The sequence below is a fragment of the Zingiber officinale genome, chromosome 11A (genome assembly GCF_018446385.1).
Source record: "Zingiber officinale cultivar Zhangliang chromosome 11A, Zo_v1.1, whole genome shotgun sequence".
In the NCBI taxonomy this organism is placed as follows: domain Eukaryota; kingdom Viridiplantae; phylum Streptophyta; class Magnoliopsida; order Zingiberales; family Zingiberaceae; genus Zingiber; species Zingiber officinale.
Window position 1 is genome coordinate 13,304,755 of NC_056006.1, and position 26,162 is coordinate 13,330,916.

Consider the following 26,162-nt stretch of genomic DNA (forward strand, 5'->3'; position numbering starts at 1 on the left):
GAGAAAGGTGAGAAAGTAGCCGGTTTACATGCAAAGGTAAAAGAACTAATTACTGGTCTCGAAAACCTTGGTGAAACGGTAACAAACCGGGATACTATACGCTACGCGCTCAACGCGTTTCCAAGAACTCCGGAGTGGACATCAATCGTCGATGCTTACTACATCTCAAAAGACCTGGAGGTAAGTACTTTAGAAGAGTTGTTTTCTACCATTGAATTACACGAAACTAGATATGCAGAGATATCAAAGGACACAACCCAGACTATGGCGCTGAACGCAACCAACAAGGATGAACCTGAGTCAGACTCCGAAGACGATCAAGAAGCGTACATGGTAAGAAACTTTAAAAAGTTTTTTAGATCTAATAAATTTAAAATGCAGAATAAAAAGAATCAAAAAGGTAGAAGAAAGGTACGGTGCTATCAGTGTCAGAAGGAGGGACACCTAAGGGAAGACTGCCCAGAACTCAAGAAGGTCAAAATGAAGACACCCAAGAAACACAACCTAAAAGCAACTTGGGATGACACTTCTTCATCTGAATCAGAAGCTCAAGAATATGCGGGGATTGCACTGATGGCAAGCCACGAAGGACAAAGTACATCAGAACCCAGCATCGATGAAGGGGGAGCGACCTCAGATGGAAGTAGCGAAGCAGGGGGAGATTCAGGCTTCAAGTCTGATATGGTAAGTGAGGTATGCCTCTTACCCCCTGATGAACTTTACTTTGGTATCAAAGCTATGACTAAATCCATGTATAAATTAGAAAATAAAAATGCCAAATTAGAAAATGAAATTTTAGAAACAAAGAGAATTTTGGCAAAATCATGTCTTATAGAGGATTTTGAAAAACTGAAAATTGAAAATGAAAAACTAAAAGAAGAAATAGAAAGATTGAAAAAATCTAATGGTTCAAATCTTTCTACTTTTAGATATTATAGAGGTTTAAATTGGTATTATAGATTTCATCAAAGTCAAATAAGAAATATATAAAAAATCTATATACCTAGGAAATACTTGGTTAATCCTGTAGGTAGAAACCTCTATTGGGTTCCAAAAACCTATTTAATCTAAAATTAAAATTAGACTTAGCATTTTCAGCAAGGAAATTAAACAACTAATTTCTTTATGAGGCTTTGTCTAAGGAAGTGGTTGTTGCTCCAATAACTAAGAAAACCTAGTGCCTCGCCATGACCTGGAAGCCAAGTATCGAAATGAAAAGTTTAATTGACTAACTGAAAAAGCATTAATTCAAATTACTTAATGGTTTAAAAGAGTTATTCAATTTGTGTTAGAAAATATTTTTAACTTAACTTAGAAATTTTTTTCTTAGAAATTTTTATGAAAATTGACTTAGATTTTTTTTATATAAAAGTTAACTTAGAGTTTTTTTTTATAATATTGCCTTATCATTTTTTAAATTTTTTTTAGGGGATCAAAAATTTAAGTCAGTTTTAAATTAAAAAAAAAATCTGTTTTTTAAAAAAAAATTTTAAACTTTAAAAATTTAGCAGAAATTTTAAATTCTATTTTTAACCCGGAGCTTCAGTTTTAACTTAAAATTTTTTTTATGACTGTTTTATCTGAAAAATATTTTACTTAATTTTTTTTTTCGAAAGAAAAATTCTGAAGAGTGTCTTTAAATTGAATTTTACTTAGACATTATTAAATATTTTACACTTAAAGTTTTTGTTTGAATTTATCTTAGACTTATTTATAACCCCAATTTTTATGTGATCAAAGGGGGAGAAGTATGTTAAGTCTAGGGGGAGGTACTATAATTTTTCAATTGAAAAATATTTGGACTTATTGGAATATAAATCATTTTTATTGCATATGGTTACCCTAACTTAACTTGGGTTGCTCACATCAAAAAGGGGGAGATTGTTGGAACCCCAAGGTGTTTTGATGTGATCAAACAAGCTAAGTTAGGTCTTGCGTTTGTTTAACTCTTGTGTCTAAGTGTGCAGGAACTTAGGAACACAGGAAGTCGAGCGGAAGACGTGGCTAGCGAGAAGGACGGCACGGGAGAGAGCCGACGGGCTCGGTGCGTCCGAGGGACGAGGTGTCTGCGGAAGAGTACACCGGTGGACGAGAAGAGCGTACGCGACGCTCGAGGGACGAGAAACCGGGAAGGAAGGCTGCTCGAGGAGAAGGCCGGAACATGGGTTCGGGTGAACCCTATTCCGGAAGGCCGAGATCGCCCAAACTAGCGGAGTCGGAGCGAACAGACCTGGACCAAGACGAGCCGAACTGAGACGAGCTGAACCGGAGCAGAGAGCCTGGACCAGAGTCAACTTTGTTGACTTGACAGGTCCGGGCACCCGGGGGTTCATATTTGACCAGATCGAAGCTGATCGCGAGCTGACCGTTGGGGGATAAAATTTATCCCCACGGGGGCGCCTGGAACCCCTTCCAGGCGCCCGGACCAGTACTATAAATAAAGTACTGATCCGTACATTCAAAACAACGAACTTGTAATCAATTCCTTCTGTGCTTTCAATTCTGTTCTTTTCATTTGTGCTGTCAACGTTGTAAAGAGGCTACTCCGCCCAGAGGAGAATTAGATAGTGCGCTTACATTCCTTGGATTAGCAATCCCCTGATTGCAAACCAAGTAAAACTCTGGTGTCTGCTTTTCTTTACTTAGTCTCTTTTATTTATTTATTACAAGTGTTCATTATATAGTTGAAATCCGAGAAAGGTTCGAGTTTTATTTTGTAGGGCAATTCACCTCTCCCCTCTTGCCGGCCTCCAAAGGGACCAACAATTATATGCTAGTTTATCAGACAGATGATTTGCTCCTTGTGAGTTACACGGATTCAGACTTCCAATCAGATAGAGACAGTAGTAAGTCAACCTCGAGGTATGTGTTTACTTTGGGAGGTGGAATCATAGCATGGAAGAGTGTTAAGCAGAAATGCGTTTCAGACTCCATCTTGGAAGCTGAGTATGTGACAGCCTCTGAGGCAGCCAAAGAAGTTGTATGACTCAGAAACTTCTTGATGGACTTAGATGTGATTCCTGGTTTGCCTAAAGTTATCGTAATTTATTGTGACAACAGTGGTGCAGTAGCAAACTCGAACGAACCACGAGCTCATAAGGCAAGTAAACACATTGAGCGCAAGTACCACCTGATACGAGATATTGTAAAACGAGGAGAGGTTGTTGTCGCCAAGATTATATCAGCAGATAACCTGGCAGATTCTTTCACTAAAGCCCTTCTGGTGAGAGCTTTTGATAGGCATATTGAGGGGATGAGAATCAAATGTATGACAACATTTATGGCAGCATAGTCTTTTAGTATAAGTGAGAGATTGTTGGGATGTATACTATAAGCCTCGTTTTTGTATAAACATTTATTTTGAAATATTTTGAAATGAGAATCACTTTGGTCAAATGTCTGCATTTTATATTTATATATATGTCAATGCAGTTGTCTATTTAATTTATATTGTAGATAACATGGTGTGGTGTCACATAGAAGATCATATTGTCGATTCCTTATAAATTATAAATAGTAGCTCACAACCAAGATGGATTGGGACAAACCATTGGAACGGTTGTAGTGTAAGTTGGTATTAGTTTGTCTTGACTATAAAATTACACTAGTACACTATGTGTGTATTGAGCAGCACCATTTGAGGTTGTTCGATTTATACTAACTATATAAAAGAACAGAACCTTTGTTATTATAGATGTGCGTCCTCTTAATTCCTATATAATAATAAGCACGTATACTTAGTATTTATTTCTTTAACTTATCAATGGGTAAGATTTATTTGTTAAATTAATAGGCCCGATAAGTTAGGAGATAATATTATTTATATGGTATGTTGTTGATTACAGAAGGAATCTGTATCCTAATTATTTAGGTTGATGATGTCCCCTTGAGGAACTCATAAGGATTATCATGTAAACTCTACAGGTGGACTTAGTCCGACATGATAATAAAGTTGAGTGGTACTACTCTTGGAATCAGATGTTAATTAATTGGGTTGTTAGTAAGTCAATTAATTAACGGACATACGATATCTTAAACACAAGGAGATTAACATACTCATGTTAAGAAGGAGCCCATATTGTAATATGAGATTGGTGCGGTAGTTCAATAATAATCCTTTAGTGGTATGAGTTATTATTGATGGACTTGGGTTGGGTGTTTGGGCTGAACACAGGAAGCCCAAGCCCATCAGGAGGCCTAAACCAATTCATCCTCTAGGTCCCTATTGTAGCCTCTATATAAAGCCTCACATCCATCCATCCATAACTTGGTTTGGTTTAACTTGCTTTAGTTTAACTTAACTTGGTTTGGTTTAACTTAATTTGGTTTGGTTTAACTTAACTTGGTTTGGCTTAATTTGATTTGGTTTAACTTGGTTATAGAAAGAGAGATTTTTTCTAAACAGAATTCGGTTATAGAAAGAGAGATTTTTTCTAAACAGAATTTTGTTATTTTTCTTTCTTTGTAACCGACGGCAAGCATATAAAAAGGAGTAGGTGATGACTCATAAAACCTAATTTTCTAATTCTCCACAATCCTTTTCTCTCCTTATGGTCGGCGCCCCTCTTCCCTTACTAGGGCCACCCCTCCTCACCTTGCTAGAGCCGCCCCCTTCCTCACCTTGCAAGGGTCGTCCCCTTCCTCTCCTTGCTTAGAACCGGCATCCCCTTCCTCTCCTAGTTAGGGTCGGCGCCCCTTCCTACCAATCCATTGGTGGCCGGTGACTTGAAGAAGAGGAAGAAGATTAGAAGGTACCCCATCCTAGAGTCTCCTTTAATAGCCGACGGTTTGGAAATCGAGAAGAGGAGGGTGGTGTTGTCTTGATAGATCGTCGCCCACACAACATCCAAGAAGAGGAGAGGAATACGACAGAAGATTAAGAGGTCTTTAGCTACAAATAAAAGGTATAACTAGTTCTTAATTCCGCTGCGTAATTAGTTAGTTTTCTTTGTATCGTTTTTGGAATACCAACACAAGAGGTCAGCGATCTTGTACTTCGATCAAGGTGTGTTTTGATCATTCAAGAACTTGCTTGATTGATCAAACACATGATTGATTGAACATGCGGGTTGCTAGGAAAAGTTTTGTTCTTGTACCATTTTTTTGTACAGGGAAATTGAAATAGAACGGAATTCCAACGCCTTTATAATTCATGAGCTATCTCACTAATGTCGTGCTGGTCTCCAAGCCGGGTAACAAATGGCGAGTGTGCATTGACTTCTGCGACTTGAATAAGGCGTGCCCGAAGGATTTCTATTCGCTGTTCAGGATAGACTAGATGGTGGACTCTACGGTGGGCTGCGAGCTAATCTGCATGCTCAATGTGTATCAAGGCTGCCACCAAGTGTCGCTCGCCAAAGAAGATCAGGAAAAAGTTAGCTTTATCACAGCCGATGGAACGTTCTACTACAACGTCATGCTGTTCAGACTGAAGAATGCTAGTGCCACCTACTAGAGGCTAATGAATAAAGTGTTTCGGAAGCAGATCATTCGCAACTTGGAGGTATACGTCGATGACATATTAATAAAGTAAGTCCGAGCTGCTGATTTGTGTGCAGATATAGAAGAAACATGTCGAACCTTGAGGACATATGGGATGAACCTGAACCCGAGCAAGTGTTTGCTCAGCACTAAGAGTGGACGCTTACTCAGATATATCATCACCAAACGGGGTATCGAGGCGAATCCGAGCAAACTGAAGGAGCTACAAGATATGCCCCCACCCCGCAGCTTGAAGGAGGTCCAACGGTTGACTGGATGGATCACCGCACTATCCAGATTCATATTCAAGTCATCCGACCGGAGTCTGCCGTTCTTCAAGGTGCTACGCCGAGCGATAAAATTTCAGTGGGACGTGGAGTGCGACCAGGCGTTGGAGGAGCTCAAGGAGTATCTTAACTCCTTGACTGTTTTAGTTAAGCCAAGAGCTGGGGAGCCGCTCTAGATCTATCTGTCGGCCACCGAGTATGCGGTCGGCTCGGCATTAGTTAAGTAGAATGGTCTTGAATAGCAACCAGTGTATTTTCTAAGTCATATATTGAAAGATGCAGAGTTCCGCTACATCCGTCTTAAAAATTTAGCTTATGGACTAGTGTTAGCCGCTTGAAGACTCTGCCCATACTTCCTCACCCATCCGATCATCATCATGACCAATAGTACCTTGGGAAGAGTCCTCCTCAACCCAGAAGCGGCTGGGTGGCTAATCAAATGGACAACCGAACTAAGCAAATTTGATATTCAATATCAATCCCGAACGGCGATCAAAGCTCAGGCCTTGGCTGATTTCATTAAGGAGGTCCAGAACATCGAACTAGCGGCAACCTGGAGAATATATGTCGATGGTTCGTCCACTCGACAAGGAAGCGGGGTCGACATTCTGCTCATTTCACCACGTGAAGACTGGATCAACTTTCCGTTCAGCTGGATTATCAGGCCACCAACAACGAAGCCGAGTATGAAGTCTTGATAGTCAGCTTACAAGTAGCTCGACATGTCGGAGCCGCAAAAGTCCTCATTCACTTAGACTCTTAATTGGCCACCCAACAGCTATCTGGGACATTCGAGATTAGTAGCTCCCGACTCAAGTTATATGCAGAAGCTTTCGAGAGGTTGAAGGAAAATTTTCAAGAGGTCACTGTACAGAAGGTTCCCTGATCGGACAATCAAGTAGTGAATGAACTAGCTAAATTAGCCAGTTCATTATCATCGGTCATGATTAGCCAGTCGATCGAACATGTTTCATTGGTGACACACATCGACCAGATGGAAGGAGTGGTCTTTCCAAGCAACTAGAGAACACCTCTGATTGAATTTCTCCAATCGGATAGCACGCCAACCGACCAGGAGACAACTCGACTACTAAAGAAGAGGGTTGGGCGATTCACCTTGATCGGACACGAGCTTTATAAGAGGTCTTTCTCAAGGTTGCTACTCAAATGTGTGGGCCCTGAGGACATAAAGTACATACTCTAAGAAGTACATCTTCGCTCCTGTGGGAGCCACCCGGGTGATCGTTTGCTCGCTCGAAAGATTCTCCTAGACGGATATTTTTAACTAACTCTCCAAGAGGATGTCGCTCGGACAACAGCCACATACATGTTCTGCCAAAAGTATCACAACATCCTCCATCGATCGGTCGAGGAGATGAAGGCATCCACGATGTCTTGCCCTTTCGACTAATGGGGCATAGACATCGTGGGATCGTTTCCCATGGCAACTGGTCAGCGAGGTTCCTGCTCGTCATGGTGGACTACTTCTTAAAGTGGGTGGAGGCCGATCTATTAGCAAAGATAAGTGAACAAATGGTCATCAAATTCATCTAACAGAACATCTTATGTCGGTTCGGCATCCCCCATCGGCTTGTCTCAGATAATGAGAAGTAGTTTGCGGGTCAGAGGCTCAGGGAGTGGTGCAAAGGCTATGACATCCAGCAGGCCTTCACCTTAGTAGCCTACCCCAAAGCAATGGCCAGGCGGAAGTTACAAATCGGGAGATCCTTAGAGGCTTACGAGCTTGGCTCGACCATGTCGGGGGGGCTGCTAGGTCGATGAGCTCTCGAGCATCTTGTGGGCACTTTGTGTCTTTGCACGACTCTAAAAGAGGTGAACGACGCAACACCATTCCAGCTAGTGTATGGAGGAGAAGCGATGACCCCTGTGGAGGTGGGAGTAGAGTCTAACCGAGTGCGACTCTACGACGAGGGAAATGTCGAGCGAAGGTTAATGGAGCTCGACTTGGTGGATGAAGTACGGGATAAAGCTGTCATTCGGCTAATGGCATACCGACAGCGAATGAGGCAAAACTACAACCGAAGGGTGATCCCGATGTCTTTCCAGGTCGACAATCTGGTCTGGAAGAGAATCAAGCCGGTCAGGAACGTGACCAAGCTCGAGCGCCATGAGTGGGACCTTACAAGGTTATACAGAAACTTCGCTCGAGGGCCTACTACTTGGAGGATGAAGACGGAAAACAGCTCGAGCGGCCATGGAGTGCTAATCATCTCCAATCCTACAAGCCCGGGTGAGAGGTGTGTGAGCAAATATAGACGTACTTGTGTATATGCCTTAAACTCTTGTCGTCATTAATGGTCGAACGACGACCTTAAACTCTTGTCGTCATCAATGGTCGAGCGGTGACTTTAAACCCTAGTTTTTTTCAATAGTCGAGTGGTGACCTTAAACCTCAGTTTTCATCAACGGTCGAGCGACGACCTTAAACCCATGTCTCCGCCAATCAACGGTCGAGCAGCGACCTTAAAACCCTATCTATGCCTATCAACGGTTGAGCGACGACCATAAACCCCTGTCTACGCCTATCAACAGTTGAGCGATGACCTTAAACCCTCATCTACATCAACAGCCGAGTGACGACTATAAACCCGAGATCGACGAAAAAAGGCTTGTCTTTGCAGACTTGCTTAATGTTAAGCGATGACACAGTGAAACAAAGCAAAAAATATGAAAAGGAAAAGCCGAATGGCGCAGAACAAAGGATCGATATTAAGGTACGCCGAACAGGTGACCATTCATTGATACTCGCATAAAACTTACAAGCGCAGGAAGGGCAATACAAAATAACTCGGCATTCAAGCAAGCTAACTCTAGATTATCCAAAGCATCATCGGGTAGCGACTTAGTCATCTTGTCCCAGTTGATGACTTTGCTTGTTAGAACGGTTGGGATGTAGCCTCCTTCCTTCAGTTGGTCGAGCATCCTGTCGATAGCAAGGTTGAATATACGGAGTGCCCAATCGGCGACCTTGTCATTAAAGGCATCCAAGCGGACGTAGTCCCGCTTTATGAGCTCAAACCTACTAGACTCGACCCCTTGATACGTCGCTAGGGCCGATCGGGAGGCTTCCAGCTCTGCCTTCATCGCCGCCAGCTCCTCATCTTTCGAGGCGAGCTCTCTATCTTTCACCGCGATCTAGGTCTTTGTGGCGGTCTGATCGACCTTCAGTGCGGCCTCAGCCTTTTTCAGATTTTGAGCCAACACCCGAAACTCCTTATTTTTTATCTCCAAGTCCTCAATGGCCCAGAGCTTTCGGGTGTTGGCCAAGTTGAGCTTGGACTCGAAGGAGCTGACTTGTTTATCAAGCTGAGCCAATTGTATAGCCTGCTCGGCGCCTCTACTCTTCTCCGCCTCCAGCTGCTCAGAGATCTTATTCAGATCGGCTCTTAATTGAGCCATCTTAACGCTCATTTGCTCATCTGCGCTTGAGAAATTGCTTCATGGTCGCTCGGGGTACGCAACTATTTAACTTCTTGATTAAAAAATGCGAGCTTTTGGCACATGGCCAGACTCTCTACCCAATACTGCGAGGAAGCAGAAATTTATTAGGGCTGAGCAATGATAAATAGGAACATACAAGTAAAATACTTACCCTAGTGGACATCTGGGTACGACTGTCAACGAGTGCCCCTGAAGGCATGACCCCCGTATGAGCCCAGATGTCAACCCATATCTGTACGAGTGACCCTTGGATAATTATTTGGTGCTCCGGGGCTGAGGATTTAGCGCTGTTGGAGTTGCGCCACTTGCCTGTAGGCAGATGAATGATCGCCGTTATGTGACATCGGCCATTCAGAGCAAATGGGGATGAGGTTGCTCTGCCAACCGACTGGGATGCCGATGCCGGTAGGATTCAAGACTTCTGAGCCTTCGGCAGAGGTGGAGGTGGTATGAAAGTGACCGACGGTGCGCAGATTATTCCTTGGGGCAACCCGAACAAAGATGACGTCCGATCAAATGAAAGCAAAGTATACAGGATGATCGTCGCTTGTTCGGGCATAGGTGTCGAGGTTTCACCTCGCTTAGATGGGGACCGCATCACAGAGGAAGCGGATAGGGAGGCAGCCTCTGTGCGGCTCCTCTTTCGGCTTATCAGCATCTCTTTGGAAGAAGCCGATTCTGAGGCCCCATCGACCAGAATCACTAAAAGCCATTCTGGTGGAGGATTCCTTGTGCCAATCGCTTCACCGGTAGGCGTTCGGCTGGTTACCCCTTCGCTCCCTTGGGCTGGCACTCCCGCGCTTTCTCCTAATGGATCTTCTTGCGAACCGACCGGTTGTAAGCCGCGGCTCTCCAGCTCAGCTACGGCCGTAGCATTGATATCTACATCGCAAGTTTGCTCTTGCTAGCCAAATGCGCCCTTAGCATGATGTGAGCTGCAAAAAAGGAGAAAAAAATTAGCTAGATTCAACGAAGGAGTAGAAGGAGAGCGTACCTAGGCTGGACGAGACCTTCGTACGGATCAGGCTCAAGATGAGCATGTAGAGGACTCCCTCATATAGCAACTTGTGGATATGGTACTTCTGACCATCCAAGTGTGAAGTCGTATAGAGGTAGTCCGATCGGCTCTTATACTTCTTGAGTTCTGACGGGTTCGCCACTTCAAGCTACCAGTCGGTCGGGAAATCGAGCTGCTCGGGGAATTTAACAAAACAATAGTAGTCCTTCCAATGCTTATTGGAGGACTATATCTTATCGAAGAAGACCAAGCCCACTCGGGCTTGAAATAAGAAGGTCCTAGGCTCGGACAATTTAGGATAGTAGAAGTAGTGGAAGAGCCAATGGGTCAAACGAATGTCGTGCAGGCAGAGAAGGACGACGACCCACCATAGCAGCCTAAATGAGTTCAGAACTAATTGGTGGAGAGAAATACGAAAATATTTACAGATTGCGAAGAAGAAGGGGTAGATAGGGAACCGCAGACCGGCAATAAATTGGTTCCTAAAGAACCATACAAACCCAGAGGCGGCTAGTTTGAGTAGTCGAAAGCTGAAGGAAGGCCGATTTGATAATCAAGTGGAATTTCAAAAGTAGCTTTCAAACTCTCAACGTCGCCTCCGTCAAACCTAGACTCAATGGACGTGTACCAGAGCCCAGGGACAGAGACGGGAGGTTGCGAGGAGCTTGCCATAGGAAACACAGGTCGACAGGAAACAACCAGAAAGTTCGATTGAAAGAGAGGGCACTAAGAACAACGAAAAAAGTCGAGTGAGGAAATGGAAGCTTGCAAAAAAGGTCGTCGGAGAGGAAGAGGAAGCAAGGTGTCGACAGGAAGCTTGAAGATGAAGGCACACGAAATGAACACGACGGCGACACACACGAGGCTTATAAACCTCGCGACCGATCGACCTCAGCTGTCCGATCCAGAATTACGAAAACCTAGAAGTAGATCCAACCGTTGAATTTGAAAAAGTGCACGTCGCATCGCAAGCGGATATCCGCCTGTCACATCTTGAGTGCGGCGGCAGAATGGGACACATGTCCTTCAATCATCGGACAGCATTTAAGGCACTTAATTAAAAGGTATGACCATGTGCTCGGCTATAATTATCAGAGATTTGCACGGTCTTCGAGAAAGTTGGATGACGTCAGTTGAGACTGCGCTCACCCAAGGAAGTGCAAGGAAAGGATGAAAAGTTGCTGCTCATCGCCCCGATCGGTGCAAAGAATGGGTCACAAGGCTGAACCTAGCAATGGCAAAATGAGACCGAGCAATGTTAGCTTATGGGTTGATCGACAATTTAGGACCGAGCTCATCACCTAAGGCACCACCTGTCCAGTCAGTCGGACTTGCAGTCTCCTTTGACTAGATTTGAGGGGGAGGCTTGTGATGCGGCGATAAGGAGGAGTCTGCCTAGCACAGGTCAATTACCACGGTGTAGGTCAAAGTCAAGACGATCAACACCATGCCTTAAGCTAAGTTGACCCGAGCGGGAAGTGGCGATAGCAGTTGATTGGAGGAACCACTATTTGGTCGGTCGTCTGGATGAACCAGTGTTCGATCAGCCTGGTCAGTAGGAGAGTATGCCGAGCGAACCACCCGCCCCGCTCAGGGTATGACATTGACATTGTACATATTAATAATGAACTGATAAAATAATAAAAGAGGGGAAAAGATAGATACTTAATAAGGGGAAGAGAAAATAAAGGAGAACACTTCATCTATCATTAAATACGAAGAAGCCAAGACAAAGATGCTTTCTGTTGATAATTAATATCATTAAATAGAGGAATATAAAAGGTCATTGAGAAAGATATAAAAGAGTATGCTAGATATGAAGAAAGACAAGATTGATCTATATTTCTATTATTTTCAATTTCTCTTCCTACTATTGTTTCTAAGTTCTAACTTGAGCGTCGGAGGACCAATGCCATGAACCCTTTCCTTGGTTTGATTTGTTTTGTAGAGAGGAGCGAAGTCTTCATCCAGTGAGTAGAACCACCACATCCCTGACTTTCCAGCTTCACACTTTCAGATAGTATCACCATATAAAAATAAAAAAAATCTAATATTCTCTTTATAATTAAAAAACTCCTTTATAATTTTTTTATGGTTCCTAGGAAAATGCAACATTACTCTATCATGAATTAAGAGCTCCATCATAAAAAACAAATACGTTTAAGTTTTTATTAATGTTTTTTTAATTACAAACTTTAAATTTTACATTTAGAATGATTCAAACTTTTTTATAAATATTTTTTAATTTTATAAACTTTTGCATTGTAGATGTCCTGCCAATGGTCAATAATATATTGTTGAAAAAGGGAAAAACTTAATCATGTTAATTGGTCCCTTTTTTTTTTTCATCAGCTCAGGATCAACCGGGTAGATTATAATATACAGCTCCTGCCATCGGTGATGATCATCGGCACGACCGCACGAGATAGTGGCCCTCCTCGCACACACTCTAGCCTCGTGGATCCCCCTCCCCATGGGTGCACTCAACCATGGCCAGTCAGACAGACCGTCAGTCAGTGGAAGTAATGACTGCCACCACTTTGCTTTTCTTCGTGCCCTTTCTCCTTCAACCGATCCCCCAATCGATGCCACCTCCACGACGACGACCAGTCTTTATCCCTTGTCTGAACCCTATTTAACGCTCCCATGCACTTGGCCCTGCATGGCTAGCTATTCTGGGCAGAATCTCCACGCCAGTTATCCTCTGCACCACCTTCACGCAGATGCATTTGCATGGCTATACCTCTTTAATTAATTAATTAACTCCTTCCTCCTCCTCTTCCCCTTTCTCTGATCTTTATAACCGGAGCAATGCCTTCGTTCACCTTTCACTGATCTCCACTGAAAACTAACTCTGATATATATCCTAGCTCCCTCAATTTCACAGCTAGCTCCTTTGAATTAAGTTGGTAAGTGCAGGTAAAAAGGAAGGAAGCCCTGCGATGGAAATGGGCATGACAGAAGAGAGAGAGCACAGCCCTACAATGGCGAAACTGATTACCTAGCTATCTGGATGGCCATGGTGGTGCGTGCGTGCTCGCTGTTGCTGGGAGTGTGCTCTCTCCTCTCTCTGTCATCGCCATGTTTGTAGCTAGGCTAGCTAGGTTTTCCTATTGCAGGGTTTCTGAGCTCTTCCTCGTAATATTTATTTTTAATTATTAATTTCTCATTCACCATATTTTATCTATTTGTCTATCTATCTATCTTCCTTAATGTGTTTGGTTGGTAGTAATTATGAACTTAGAGAGCTCGGAAAAAAACTAAATGGGAAGCGGAACAAACAACTCTAAAGTGCTTACCGAACCGATTACAAGATGATTAATTACATCATATATAGATCTAGTGAAGTACAAAGAGAGTTAACTTTTGTTCTTGAACAAAAATGGATGATATGTATTAAGACTACTATTATAGAACCATTAATTTGATGATGTTGACCTTACCAATCAAGTTCAATATCGAAATAAATACTTGAGTTAGTTACGCGGCAGCGGTTTATTAGAGGTGTTATCGAGTCCGACATAGACCGAACTTGATCGGTTCATTTCATTGTGGTACTAGGCTAGATATGGCCAAAGTAATCGTGAGTTAGATTGCACCCACAAGTGCCTTGTCTGGCTAGCCCAATCAACATATTTTTCTAAAAAATAAAAAAAAATAATTTGAAGATTGTGCCAACTTGAGTCAGTGTCGTACCGGACCGAACCCACGAGTTGATCGACCACACTTGGCCTGACTCGTGGACTAGGCCAACCGCGAGCAACCGACCCGACTCAAAGCTCTAGTGAATGTGGTACACACAAGGGTTTGTTCATCTTCTTATTTAAATTTGTTTCAACCACACTCGAGCTCACGTTTTTCAGCAACGCAAAACTCCTGCCCTAATTTTTTTTCTTCATAAATTCGTGTGATCCTGTGATTCTTCATCTCGTCCGGGATTTTCTTCGTGCGGTCTGCGTGAATATACCAGGTTAATCACATATTCTTCGCCTCATAAATCGCATGATTTTTTTTTTTTTTCTAATTTTGCCACAAAAACGCAATAAAATAGATTTATCGATCAAAAATTGAAGATTTTCAGACGGATGCTGTTCGATTTTTCTAAATTGTTTCCCTAATTTGATCATCTACGTTAACCTCGAGCGATTGCTTTGTCATCTTCGTGACAAGAATCGCGATTGCTGGTTCTTCCGGGTATTATTTAATCTTGCGTTTCTCTCTGAGTTGACTTTTAATGCGCAGGAATTAATCAAATTCCGCCGTCTCTGCGCCAGCCACTGCCGTTTGTCTGCTAGCATTAAAATTACGAAGTATTGATTGCACGTCCAAAATCCCTTTTTTGGCTCCCTAGATCCGATGTCTCGGTGGCTGCGATCGGTTTGGGGCGCTGGGTGTTGAAGATTCAATGTTCTAATCGCCGCCGCTTCTTGCGAAAGCTTCGATCTTTGTTTCAGGAAGAAAAGGGGGCAGGAAAACTGACGGTACTTTCTGATGAATCTTCTTCTATCGCTGTTTATCTTTCTGGAGGATTTTAGGGTTTATGATTTGATTTATGATTTGTTTTCTTGCCTCTAGGTGTTGGTCTTGATTCTTGTAGAAGTAATTTATTTGAAATCTGTTAGCTTTGATTCGTCTGCTTATTTCATTCTCAATGAGATAACAAAGGCTTCCCTGTGACAAAGTTTGTGTTTGGGTCAGTTTATGCATCATGAAATTTCTTAAATTATCATACTTCTGAAGCACAAACTCTCTAAATGGAGAATGAAGATCTTTATATCTTCAATCCATGTACTTATGTTATCGATTTCAGATTTTAAGTTAGTGAAAATTATAAGTTTTCTTTTGTTGTCAAGTTCCTTTGCAGTTGCTTACCTTTTGCCTGTCTTTTTTCCGTAGAATAATTTTTTGCCCTTGGTGCAACAATAAAATTGCTATCGTGTGACCTAGAGGTAAGGTTATGGACAATATATCTTTTCCTGGGACCCCGCATTGGTGGGAGTTTCATGAACCAGGTTGCCCTTAATCTTTTGCCTATTAACTGATAGTTAAATTTCTCGTTTCTTGTTAGTTATACTAGCTTTTTCAATGAGAAAGATTGATCTTTCAGTTTATGTATTAGCTAGATCAGTTCCATATTGGTTGTTTCATTAAAAGATGTAATGTTACTCGTAAACTAGAAGTTCCTCAACACATATCGTTTGTTGACCCAAATTGGTCAATACGAGAAAGACACTATACGGATTGGTCGTTAAGAATCAGTAAGTTCTAATAACTTGCTCACACATACTAATCACTATGCACTTCTTGTTCATACAAAGATTGCATCTTTGTTACTTTTCTTCTTTAACTATATCTCTATCACACTACAGGAATTATAAACTTCTTGATTGGTAGATGGTGAATCACCTTATCTGCGCACACTTGTGAAACATGTTGTGATTGAATCCATGAGTCCAGAAACACGATAACTGAAGAGTCCAATATATTGAAACCAGACAATGACGATATGGAAAGAGCTGATGATCTTACAGTGGTTTTGGGCAAGGGAAAACTAGAGAACTCAGATTTGTCGGTACCTAGTTTCATGGACAACAAAGTTTTAGATAATGAAAACCAGTTTGCATCTGCGGGCACAGGTTCTCTGCTTAGTAGTCCACTGAGTAAGTTTGAAGAAGAGACACCCACCTTCTTGGACAAACCTGTTACAGAAATTGTAGTGCCAGATGTGATAGATTTTTCCAATGGTGACTCATGCCCTATTATGAAAGACATCGGCGTAGATGAAGGTTGTTTATACTCCCTTGAGAAGGTCTTGTTAGAAAGTGATGTTGGTGATAAAAAAAAGAGTTCACCTGAAACTGAAGTGCCAAACACAGTTGACCATGTTAAAATTGAGAATCCTGCAAATGAGAAACCAAAGGTTCCGGTGGAGGGGTTCTCTGTTGATGCAGACTTGGACTCTGAAGCTAGAATGTCAACTCCCAACACAAACCGCGAAAATTCTGATGAAGGGGAGGGGAAGGCTAGGCTCACCAATCCTTTTGAATCGACAGCAGTCACTCTCAAAGATGATGCAGGAGGGGAAAATATAGAGAGTCAAGAAATCTTACAGGCTCAACACGGTTCTGTTTCCAAAATGGCAGTCCTGAATGCTACTGCAGCTCCTCAACAAAATTCACTACACAACGATAATGAGTTCGATTTTCCTGGCTCAAATGCATTTTCGGGACCCATTGCATACTCTGGCAACATTTCAATGCGATCCGATAGCAGCACTACCAGTGCCCGTTCCTTTGCCTTTCCAATGTAAGAAGGAACTGACTATACAAGAACTTTTTTAAAAATGCATCATGCGCATAAAATGGTTAAAATTTAGTTGATAAATTAATTATTTTGCATCATGCTAAAATATCTTGACCATTTGATAAAGGCACTATACACTGAGGAAGATAACGGCACTACCTTTTAAAGCTTTCTAGCATTTTGTTCCTTCTGTTCGAGCAATTTTAGTTTGTGAGAAGAAATATGAGCTTTTAGGAAACCATAAAACTGAAAAGAAATTGCTTCTTATGCTCACTCCTACAACCATGGAAATTCTTTTATGGAAAACTAGAGTTCATCTATCGACTTCAGTGTCCTTACTCATTCAATCGACATCTTCATTGTTCCTTGCAGTTCATGACCTATTGTTTCAAAGATGAACTTTACATGATTATGGCACCAGACTCTTATTTCTTATATAACTGCTCATGTGTATGATAAAGATCAGTGATGTTGAAATCTTGATGCTTTGCATAGATACAATGAATGCAACCTACTCGAAAGGATTTAGCACATATCGTTGCCAAATCAGTAGAATCTTAGGTGATATCTTCAGGCTCATCTATCATTACCAACAAAACATGTTTTCTTGTGAATCTCTATTGTTCTATGTGTTCTTGGTTGTTGGAGTTCAGTATTTATTTTGATGTTTCAATGATAGTGAATTGCTTCCATGGGTGCAGAATGCAAAGGGAGTGGAATACGAGTCCGGTGAAAATGGCTAAAGCGAGGAAGACTCGATCTTGGAGGATGGTACTTATTTGCTGTAAATTTTGATGATACCTATTAGTCCGCCCTTTTTTCGTTCGAATTTGCCCCGTTACATGCCCGAAGATATGTATCTAAAAGGCTGTTCTTTTTCGTCTTTCCTTTGCCTCTTCTGCTCGGGCACTTGTTCCGCAGAAGATCATCAGTTTGTGACTATGGTTTTGGGATTGTTTCTGCAAGCAAACATGTTAATACTTTCTCATAAAATTTATTATCAGTCAAAGAAATAAAATCTATGTTCTGAGACTATTGTAGAGGCATTGCTGTGACCTGTGAGGGCATCTGAGATATATGCATTTGTTTTCTTTTGCTTTGTTTCAAATTTTCCTTTTCCCTTTTCATTTATGATTTGTTTTTTTTCGATCGAGTATTGGCTTTGTTTGTACTAGAGGTGTCAATAAGTTGTGCCGGTGACCGATACAGCCCGAGCTTGCATAACCCATTGAGAGCTAAGTCGAACTAATTACAGCCGCACGACTCAATGCCCCACAAGGTGGCCTAATTTACAGATGAGATCTTTTGGTTCATAATTTACGGACTAGAGGATGATCCATTGATCGTGATTAGTGAACTATGACGGACTTCATCTGTTTAAGTAATGAGATCCATCAAAATGGATCAATCTATAAAATGGACCATCCTTTGGTCTACAAATTTATGACATCCATGCTCCCTAATTTGAGCCCGCAACTCTGGGTGTCATGTTTGGATTTTAAAATTTATATTTTAAAATCACTAAGAAACTAGTAAAAATTTAAAATATTAAAATAAATCTAGTTAAAGGTAATTTATTATTATTATTATTATTATTTATCAATAAATCAAATTATTATTATTATTTTACTTTAGTAGTAGAGGAGGTTTAACTTTGTTATATTGGTCTAGACTAATTAGTTTCACATTTAAATTGGGAAGAGGGCACCTTAATGGTGACTAAAAAAATTTGTAAAGTAAATAGATCTTTTTACCTCAACTAATACAATTAAAATTTAAATACAACTATTTTGTAGAAGGAAATGAAAAATATATATATATTTAATGTATTTAATTTTATTTTCATTCAAATTCAAATTGGGTGGACCATAGATATAAATATGTAATATAAATAACCAAGCGAATAGATGCTTTATTCTTTCCCTTCTATAAAATAAAATAAAATAAAATAGTGTATAGGACACGTCTACTTGTATTCTAGAAAACACAACATAGTAAGAAAACATTTTGCTTTCTGATTTTTTTACTATTGTTAAGAAATAATTGGATAGTGTTTTGATGATGATAATTTTGTAGTTAAAATTTTCTGATATTATAGGAATATTTCAAATATTGTCAAATAATAAATTTGTATAATATCCAATTTTATCATGGAGTCAAAGTGAAATCAATCTTCATGTCTAGTGAACTGAAGTTCTTATTATCAAACAGTTCTTATTATCAAACTTCATAATTTTCATTATAAAAGTTCGAACTTTATTTTGTTTAGCCATAAGTCTTGTAAAAATGTAATGTTAATATAAAGTCTAGATAAAATATTTACTAAGGAATTGATTATTCCTTTCTATTAAATTTTTAATCCTTTGCTTATAATTATATCAGTGAATTTTAGCAATCTTTTTTGTACTTAGTGTCTTTTTTAATTCTTTTTTTTTTACCATATTTAACAATTGTCACACAATCAGTTCTTATTGTAATTTTGGATTTGTTACACATGATGAGCATAAAGATATCAAGATAATAGATGATAGTTAGTATTTCGTAATATAATGAAGTCAAATGTTCCTTTTCTTTGTTACTAGAAGCGTATTTAAGTAAGACTTATGATATTTTTTGGATCATATTTTAAAATTTTTCGAAATAAAACTCCTCTTTATATGGATTCACAATCATCAATTTCTATGATTAAATAATTAGAATCAAAGGGTAAAGTGAATATTAAAAGTTGTTTGACTGTATTTTTATCTGTTTTACTAGGTCACTGTGATATTGGTTAAACTATCTTCATCCAACAATATAAGTTTTATTATATAGAGGACCATCCTCAAGGCGTAGCGCAGATGATAGGCGCATGACATCTTTAGCGTAATGGTCAGGAGTAGTCGATTCTCAGGAACTAACGACCTGGTGTTTACCCCACCATGTGCTTTTGGCCTGTGTACCTACATGTACCTCCCTCCATATCCATGGGATCGACACTAGGCGCTAAGGTAGTAGATCTATCTTTTTTTTTTTTTTTAATTATATAGAGGACCACTAATTTTTCAATATCCTTAAGGTATGGTCTTACATAATTCAAAACTCATAGAAAAATATTCAAGAGTTTTTAATTCTTCCATCTTATCGGAAAAATCAAGTATTTTGGTGGACATGCCTTCTCAATCATAGTATTAATAGAAGAAAAATATACATGACTTCTAAAATTAAGATACTGTTTGGTTAAATGATGAGAATGACTATGGGTATGAGTTTGATAAGAAGGTGGAATGAGAATAGGAATGAGAATGAAATCAACCTATTTATATGGGTTTGGATGATTCCCATAAATATGAAAATCATTTCCAAATTATCATTTCCAAACCCACAATCCAAACATTATTTTTTATTATTATTCCATTCCATCATTCCCAAATCCACCAACCAAACACCCCTTAAGTTATAGAAGTTAAATGATGGGAAGCAAAATATATTTAAAGAGAAAGTATGAGTACAAATATTAAGTGAAATATACGATGACTCTAATATGATATGAGATAAGATGACATCAAAGTTAAAAATAATAGCCAAAAGTGTACTTAGTAAGTCAAAGAGATATGCACCATCAAATAAAGAATTTTGGTGATAGATTGAGAAAGTACAGGAAAAAGTGAAGGAAAAAATGAACAATATATTTGTAAGAAAGAGAAAAACTAAAAAAAATACAATAATCAAGAAAGAGGTTAAGAAAGTAGTGAATAAAGCAAATAATGAAACTTTTGAATGGTAATATTAAAAATTAAATACAAAAGAAGGGGAAAAGATATTTACAGAATAACTAAAGTGAGAGAGAAAAACAAGAGATCTTATCCAAATAAGATGTATTAAGATGAATACAATAAGATACTAGTAAATGATGGAGAAATAATAGAATGACGGAAGATGTATTTTCATTTAAAGAAAGTTTAGGTGACTAATTAAATTAATTTAGGTAATTTAATTAGATTAAATGAGTATAGAAATTTAAATTTTTATTGTAGAATTTAAACTTCAGAAGCAGAACAAGATTTAAATGAGATGCAAAATAAAAAACATCATTACATTAGATGATATTCCAATAAAGGTATAGAAGTGCCTAGGGAAACACGGTATCGAATGATTTATAAAATTATTTAATGTGATATTTAAAAAAAATAAAAAAAAACTGATCAATAGAGGGTAAGTACTCTAGTTCCTTTATATAAGAATAAGAAAGACATAGAAAATTATGTAAACTATATGGATATTAAACTAATGAGTTATACCATTAAACTTTAGGAAAGAGTAATGAAAACTTAAGGAAGGAGGCCACAGTAATCAAAAATCAATTTGAGTTCACACCTCAAAAGTTGACAATAGAAGGTATATATATCTTCTCAGGTAACTAATTGAAAAGCATCAAGGGAAAAAGTAATATCTACACATAATAATCATTGACTTAGAAAAAAAAACTTATGTATAGAGTCTTAAGAGAAATTATGAGGATGTAAAGACCACAGTGAAGACTTCAGGCAAATTAACTGAAGCATTTCTAATAAAGATAGAATTACATCAAGGATCAACTTTAAGTCTATATCTTTTTACACTAATCATGGACAAACTCATTGGACACATTCAAGACACAATACCGTGGTACATGTTATTTGTAGATGATATTATTTTAGTAGATAAGACATGTGGAGTAAATGCTAAATTAGAATTTTGGCGAGAAACACTAGAAGTGAAAGATTTTAGGATTAGTAAAGTAAAGACATAATATATGAAATTTAAGTTAGCAATATTAGACATAATGTGATAATTATTAAGATAGGACATAGTTGTCAAAAGCGTGAGGTGAAAAAAAGTACTCAAGGGTCTTGGGGCTTAAAGCGCAAAGCGAAGCACACGCTTCATGAAAAAAAACCTAATAAATAAAAGGACTAATATATCTATTAAAAGTCTTTGAAAATGTTCTTGAAAATCCAAATGACCATAAATAAAATATTCTTTGATGAAATTTTAGATTATTAAAAAACTAAAATAAGTCAAAAGCCTTTGAAAATATGATAGATAAAATATCAAATAACAAAATAAGTATCTTCTTCATCTTCATTTTTCAAATCTACATAATCAGCTTCATCACAAGATTTGTATCCATCAGTATCTTCTTCTTCAGTTTCATCAGCAAGGTTAATCTCTTCTCCATTTACAAGACTAGTTTGAGCTAAAGATTGCATTTTTTTTGCCGATGCAAATGATGATGCCCGTTTTGAAGAAGATACATTTTGAGATTGAAAGTCATACACACTTTCACCAACCCCAGATGCTCGCGCTACATCACTCCAACTCAAATCTTCACCTTAATAGATAAAATCATTATCATTATCTTTATCACTATCATCCAATTTTCTTGATAACCATTCATTACTATCATCTATCTCTAATAAAGTAATATGATCAATCTTATCTCGCATGCCATATCTTCTCCTTAAAGTTTTGTTATACTTGATATATATCAAATTATTCAATTGTTATTGAGAAAATCTATTTATTTTCTTAGAATGTATCTAAAACAAATTAAAAAATAAAAAAGTTAAGTCCATAATATAAATTTTAATATATATTAAAAAAATTCTAACTTACATGTTCAAAAGCACTCCAACTACATTCACAACTTGAAGAAGAGCATGTGAGGTTCAAAATCTTTATCGTAAATGTTTTTAATTATGATGTTGATGCACCTTAAGGAGGCCACCAATCATCTTGAAACACAAAAACATATAAGATTAACTTTATTACCGGAATATTGAAATGTATAATATATTATTTATGAATTTACCTAGTGATTTTAAAGTTCTTTGTCTGATAGCCATTAGCAAACCAAAAAGTCCTTATGCTTTCTTTTATTTTTCTAATTAATTTGTAATCTTATCTTGTAAATTCTCATCTCTCACCAATCTAGATATGCACTTCTACAAACCCTCCGTCACTTTTGTATCATTTCTATGTCAAGGTTTGAGTAAAAACACTCTAGATTTAAGAAATATCGGGCTGCATGCAAAGGTTGACCGAGTTGAATATTCCATCTTTTGTTAATGAATTCAAAAATTCCACGATATGTTTCTTCATTATTGTTAAATGATGCAGTGAAAGCTTCTTTAGCTCTGTCCATTGACTCATAAATATAACCCATATGATACCCTTTTTCACCGTCTACTAGTTGTAATACTTTTACTAATGGGCCACCAACTTTTAATGTCAAATCATATTTTTCCAAAAAAAAAAACATCAATATCACTTTTGCTACATGATTTTTTGCAACATCTTTATAAAAATAACTATTTACCCACTTTTCAGATGTAAATATTTTTCTCAAATTTGCTTGTTGTACATGAAACCGTTTTAAAGTAAAAAAAAAAAAGTGATTTTGAAACATGTCTTTGTGTTTCTTACCATGTCTCTCTGTCCAATAAACTCTCTCATCATGCTCAATACTTATGGTTGTTGTAAATATAATCATTCATCATCAATGTCCATTTATATAATTTTTTGAGAAGAGAAATTTTGAATATATCCTCGAACAACAAATTTAAACAATGAGCTGCACAGGGAGTCCAGAATAGTGTGGAAATAGATTTTTCCAAAAGATGACCTAAAAAAAATAGTAAATTTAGTCAAAAAATTTAAAATATGATCTAATTCTTAATTGAAAGTAATAAAAATTTTAAATATTACTTGCACTAATATTGCAACTTGTATTATCTGTTATAACCTGAACCATATTTTTTTCTCCAATCCGATACATAAATTTAGAAAATAACTCAAACATCTTGTTTGTGTGAGAATAGCCTGAAGCATCAACTGATTCAACAAATATGCTTCCTTTAGGATTATTTATCAAAAAATTGATAAGAGTCTATCAGTTCACCCATCTGCCATGATTGTGCACCCAAACTTAGCATGATCTTCTTCGTGGGATTTGAGAAGCGAGCTTGTATTTGCCAACTCCTTCTTCACATACTTAACCCTAATTTCATTATATGATAGAGGCTTCATCCTTGATCCAAATTGTCAAGTTATCTTGACTAAAAACTATAGAGATGACGCACTGGATGTGGTTGTAACGACCCAATTTTCCTCATTAGGAGTTCTAAAAGTTCTTAAAAATATTCAAAAATACTTTAGAAAAATTCTAGAGATTTTTAGGAATTTATAGAATATTTTTATGCAATTTTTGGAGTTCGTTTGGTATTTTTACCAAGAGCAAGAAGTTTAAAAATAAAATAAAATAAAAAGTGTTAAGGTCGGGTTTTGAACCCAAGATCTCGGACCAAACTATACCCTAACCAAAGTTAGCCAACCAACTAAGCTAAGCAAGTTTTGTTAATCATATATAGAACAAATAGTATTTAAAGAGTAGTTGGTAACAGAAAATAATTAAAAGAAAAAGGGAGTTCCGGCTAAGGTTCGAACCCGCAAACCCCCCCCAACCCGGTCCAAGTCTTAAGTGAACGAGTTAGCCAAAAGACCAAGCAAGTATTTTGTAAACAAATTTATAAGGAATTGGTCTTAAGCCATAACAGAATATTGGATTATAAAAGAGGAGAACTTAGGGCTTGATGGATTACCGCGATCTAAAGTTTCCTTTCTCCTCTCCTCGCGTCTCTCTTCTGCGCGCGACGGCCGTGCTTGGGTGGAAGGCGAGGCAAGTTAGGGTTTTCACCTCCGGAGGCCAGCGAGGGAGCTAACGTCGGGAGCTCTTCACCATTTCGGGATCCTCTCGTCGAAGGGAAGTTGTGGACGCGAGGAATCGCCGGATTTGGAGTGTTGCCGAAGCCCTAGAAGCATTAGAAGGTTTCTCCTTCGGCTGTGAGTCAAGGGAACAAAGGTAAGTCGCTACTCACCTGCGGTAAGGGTAGCTCCGGGGTTTTTATTTCTTTTCTTTGCAATCCGAAGCATGCATGAACCCTAGCTTTCAGTTTGGTTTTGACCTTGTATTCTGTTCTTGTAGAATAGCTTCGAATTTTGGTTTTTCGGATAGGAATGAGTAAGCTAGTTCTGAGTTCTTGTTGAGATCGAATTCGTTGTTGTATTTGATCCTTTCTTTACTCCCGAGACCTAGCATTCTCGGTCCCTTTTTGGTTTTCTGGCAGTGGCACTGAACAGGAGTTTTGGGAAGTTTCGGTTTGTGCTTTGGAATGGGCATGAATGGTTTGGAGTTTTTTGGATAGGATTGAAGTGCTTAGAGATGTTTTTTTTATGTGTTCAGTTCATGAGTTGGTTGAGCAAATGTTGGATCGGATTCAAGGTTGATTAGAACCCTTAATGATGCTTTCAGATTTTAAGCTTAGGTTTGAGTTTTAGTTTCCTTATTTGATTTAGATTTTAGTTCCTTATGTCATTAGTTGAACATGAGTAGATTTAGAGTTCTAGTTCCTTATGTAGTTAAATGTGCACGAGTGGCATTCCCTTGAAGCAATCAGTTTTTGGTTTCTTTTGTATTGGCTATGTATGCAGAATTGGATTTATCTTTAGTCCTTGTTTGCTACTTTAACAAGCATGAGCAGCTATACATGTTATTTATTTCGAGTATTCAGATTTAAGTTTTCTTGCCACCTCAATATGCACGAACGGTTTTATTTATAATCATGCAGTTTTATTAAGCATTTCAGTGCAGATTTTTGTTAAGTGAAATATGCAGATTTTTGTTAGGTTTTATAGTATTTTGAGTTTAAGAAAAGGATAAGAAAGATAAAGAAAAAAAAAAGAGAAAAGGCCGAGGCCTTAAGTAGATCCCAAAGTCAAGACTTTAGGGATTTTTGGCACACAAGGTGTCTATTAAAATGCCAAGGCATTTAAAGAAGAAGTAAATAAGCTAAAAAGTATTTTACTTTTAAGAAGAGGCTAGTACCCGACATCCAAGAGCTTGTCGTTACACAAATCCAGGTGTCCAATTCCGAGGTCTTGGCCCTGGTAGACCGAGGTCTGCTCTTTTAGGATTGGTGGCTCGCTACCCCAACCTATTAGGGAACGCGCATAAGATGGTACTACGCCTGGGCCCAAGAAGAAGTTGATTATTATTTTGAAGTATTATAAGTATAAGTTTTTGAACAAGTAAAGCAAGCTTTACATAAGTATAAAGTATTAAAGAATAAGTCTTTAAGCAAGTGAAATAAGATTCAGAAGGTGTTTAGAATTCAGTAAGTTTAGTTCTTTATGCTAGCATGATTGTATAGATTTACTTTACATGTTTAGCCTTTCAGTATGTTCCTTTCACTAGTAGATGAGCATGAGTAGATTTCCTTTTGAGCATTCAGTTTTAGATTTCAGTATATCCTCATGCATTTCGAGATTTTGTGAGTTAGATAGCGCTTACTAAGCAAATTTTGCTTATAGACTACACTTCCTCTTACTGCAGATACAGGAAAGGAAAAGATATAGAAAGGAAGGCGACAAGGTGGCGCGGATGGTGTGTGATGCCAGGACTATGGAAGCCTTGGGACTTAGTTTAAGAATTTATTAAAATTGTCATTTATTAAGAATGTATTAGATGAGTCATTTAGTCTTCCGCTGTTAGTTAATTGTAAGTTTTGAGTTCTCCGAGAGTTTTAGGAATT

At 38.4% G+C, this 26,162-nt stretch overlaps 1 protein-coding gene across 1 annotated transcript; it reads left to right on the forward strand.

Moving 5' to 3' along the window:
- Positions 1-14,067: 14,067 nt before the first annotated feature.
- LOC122032308 lies at positions 14,068-17,593 on the forward strand. Its single transcript, XM_042591589.1, has 4 exons — positions 14,068-14,218; positions 14,491-14,729; positions 15,618-16,554; positions 17,253-17,593. The coding sequence occupies exons 3-4, from the start codon at positions 15,755-15,757 to the stop codon at positions 17,344-17,346; spliced, it is 894 nt and encodes a 297-aa protein (XP_042447523.1). The 5' UTR covers positions 14,068-14,218; positions 14,491-14,729; positions 15,618-15,754; the 3' UTR covers positions 17,347-17,593.
- Positions 17,594-26,162: the final 8,569 nt, after the last annotated feature.

Bases quoted from the DNA above. Each gene is read 5' to 3' on its own strand.
- LOC122032308 (XM_042591589.1), top strand. From the start codon at position 15,755: ATGGAAAGAGCTGATGATCTTACAGTGGTTTTGGGCAAGGGAAAACTA. The intron at 16,555-17,252 runs GTAAGAAGGAAC...CCATGGGTGCAG, and splicing joins CGTTCCTTTGCCTTTCCAAT to AATGCAAAGGGAGTGGAATA.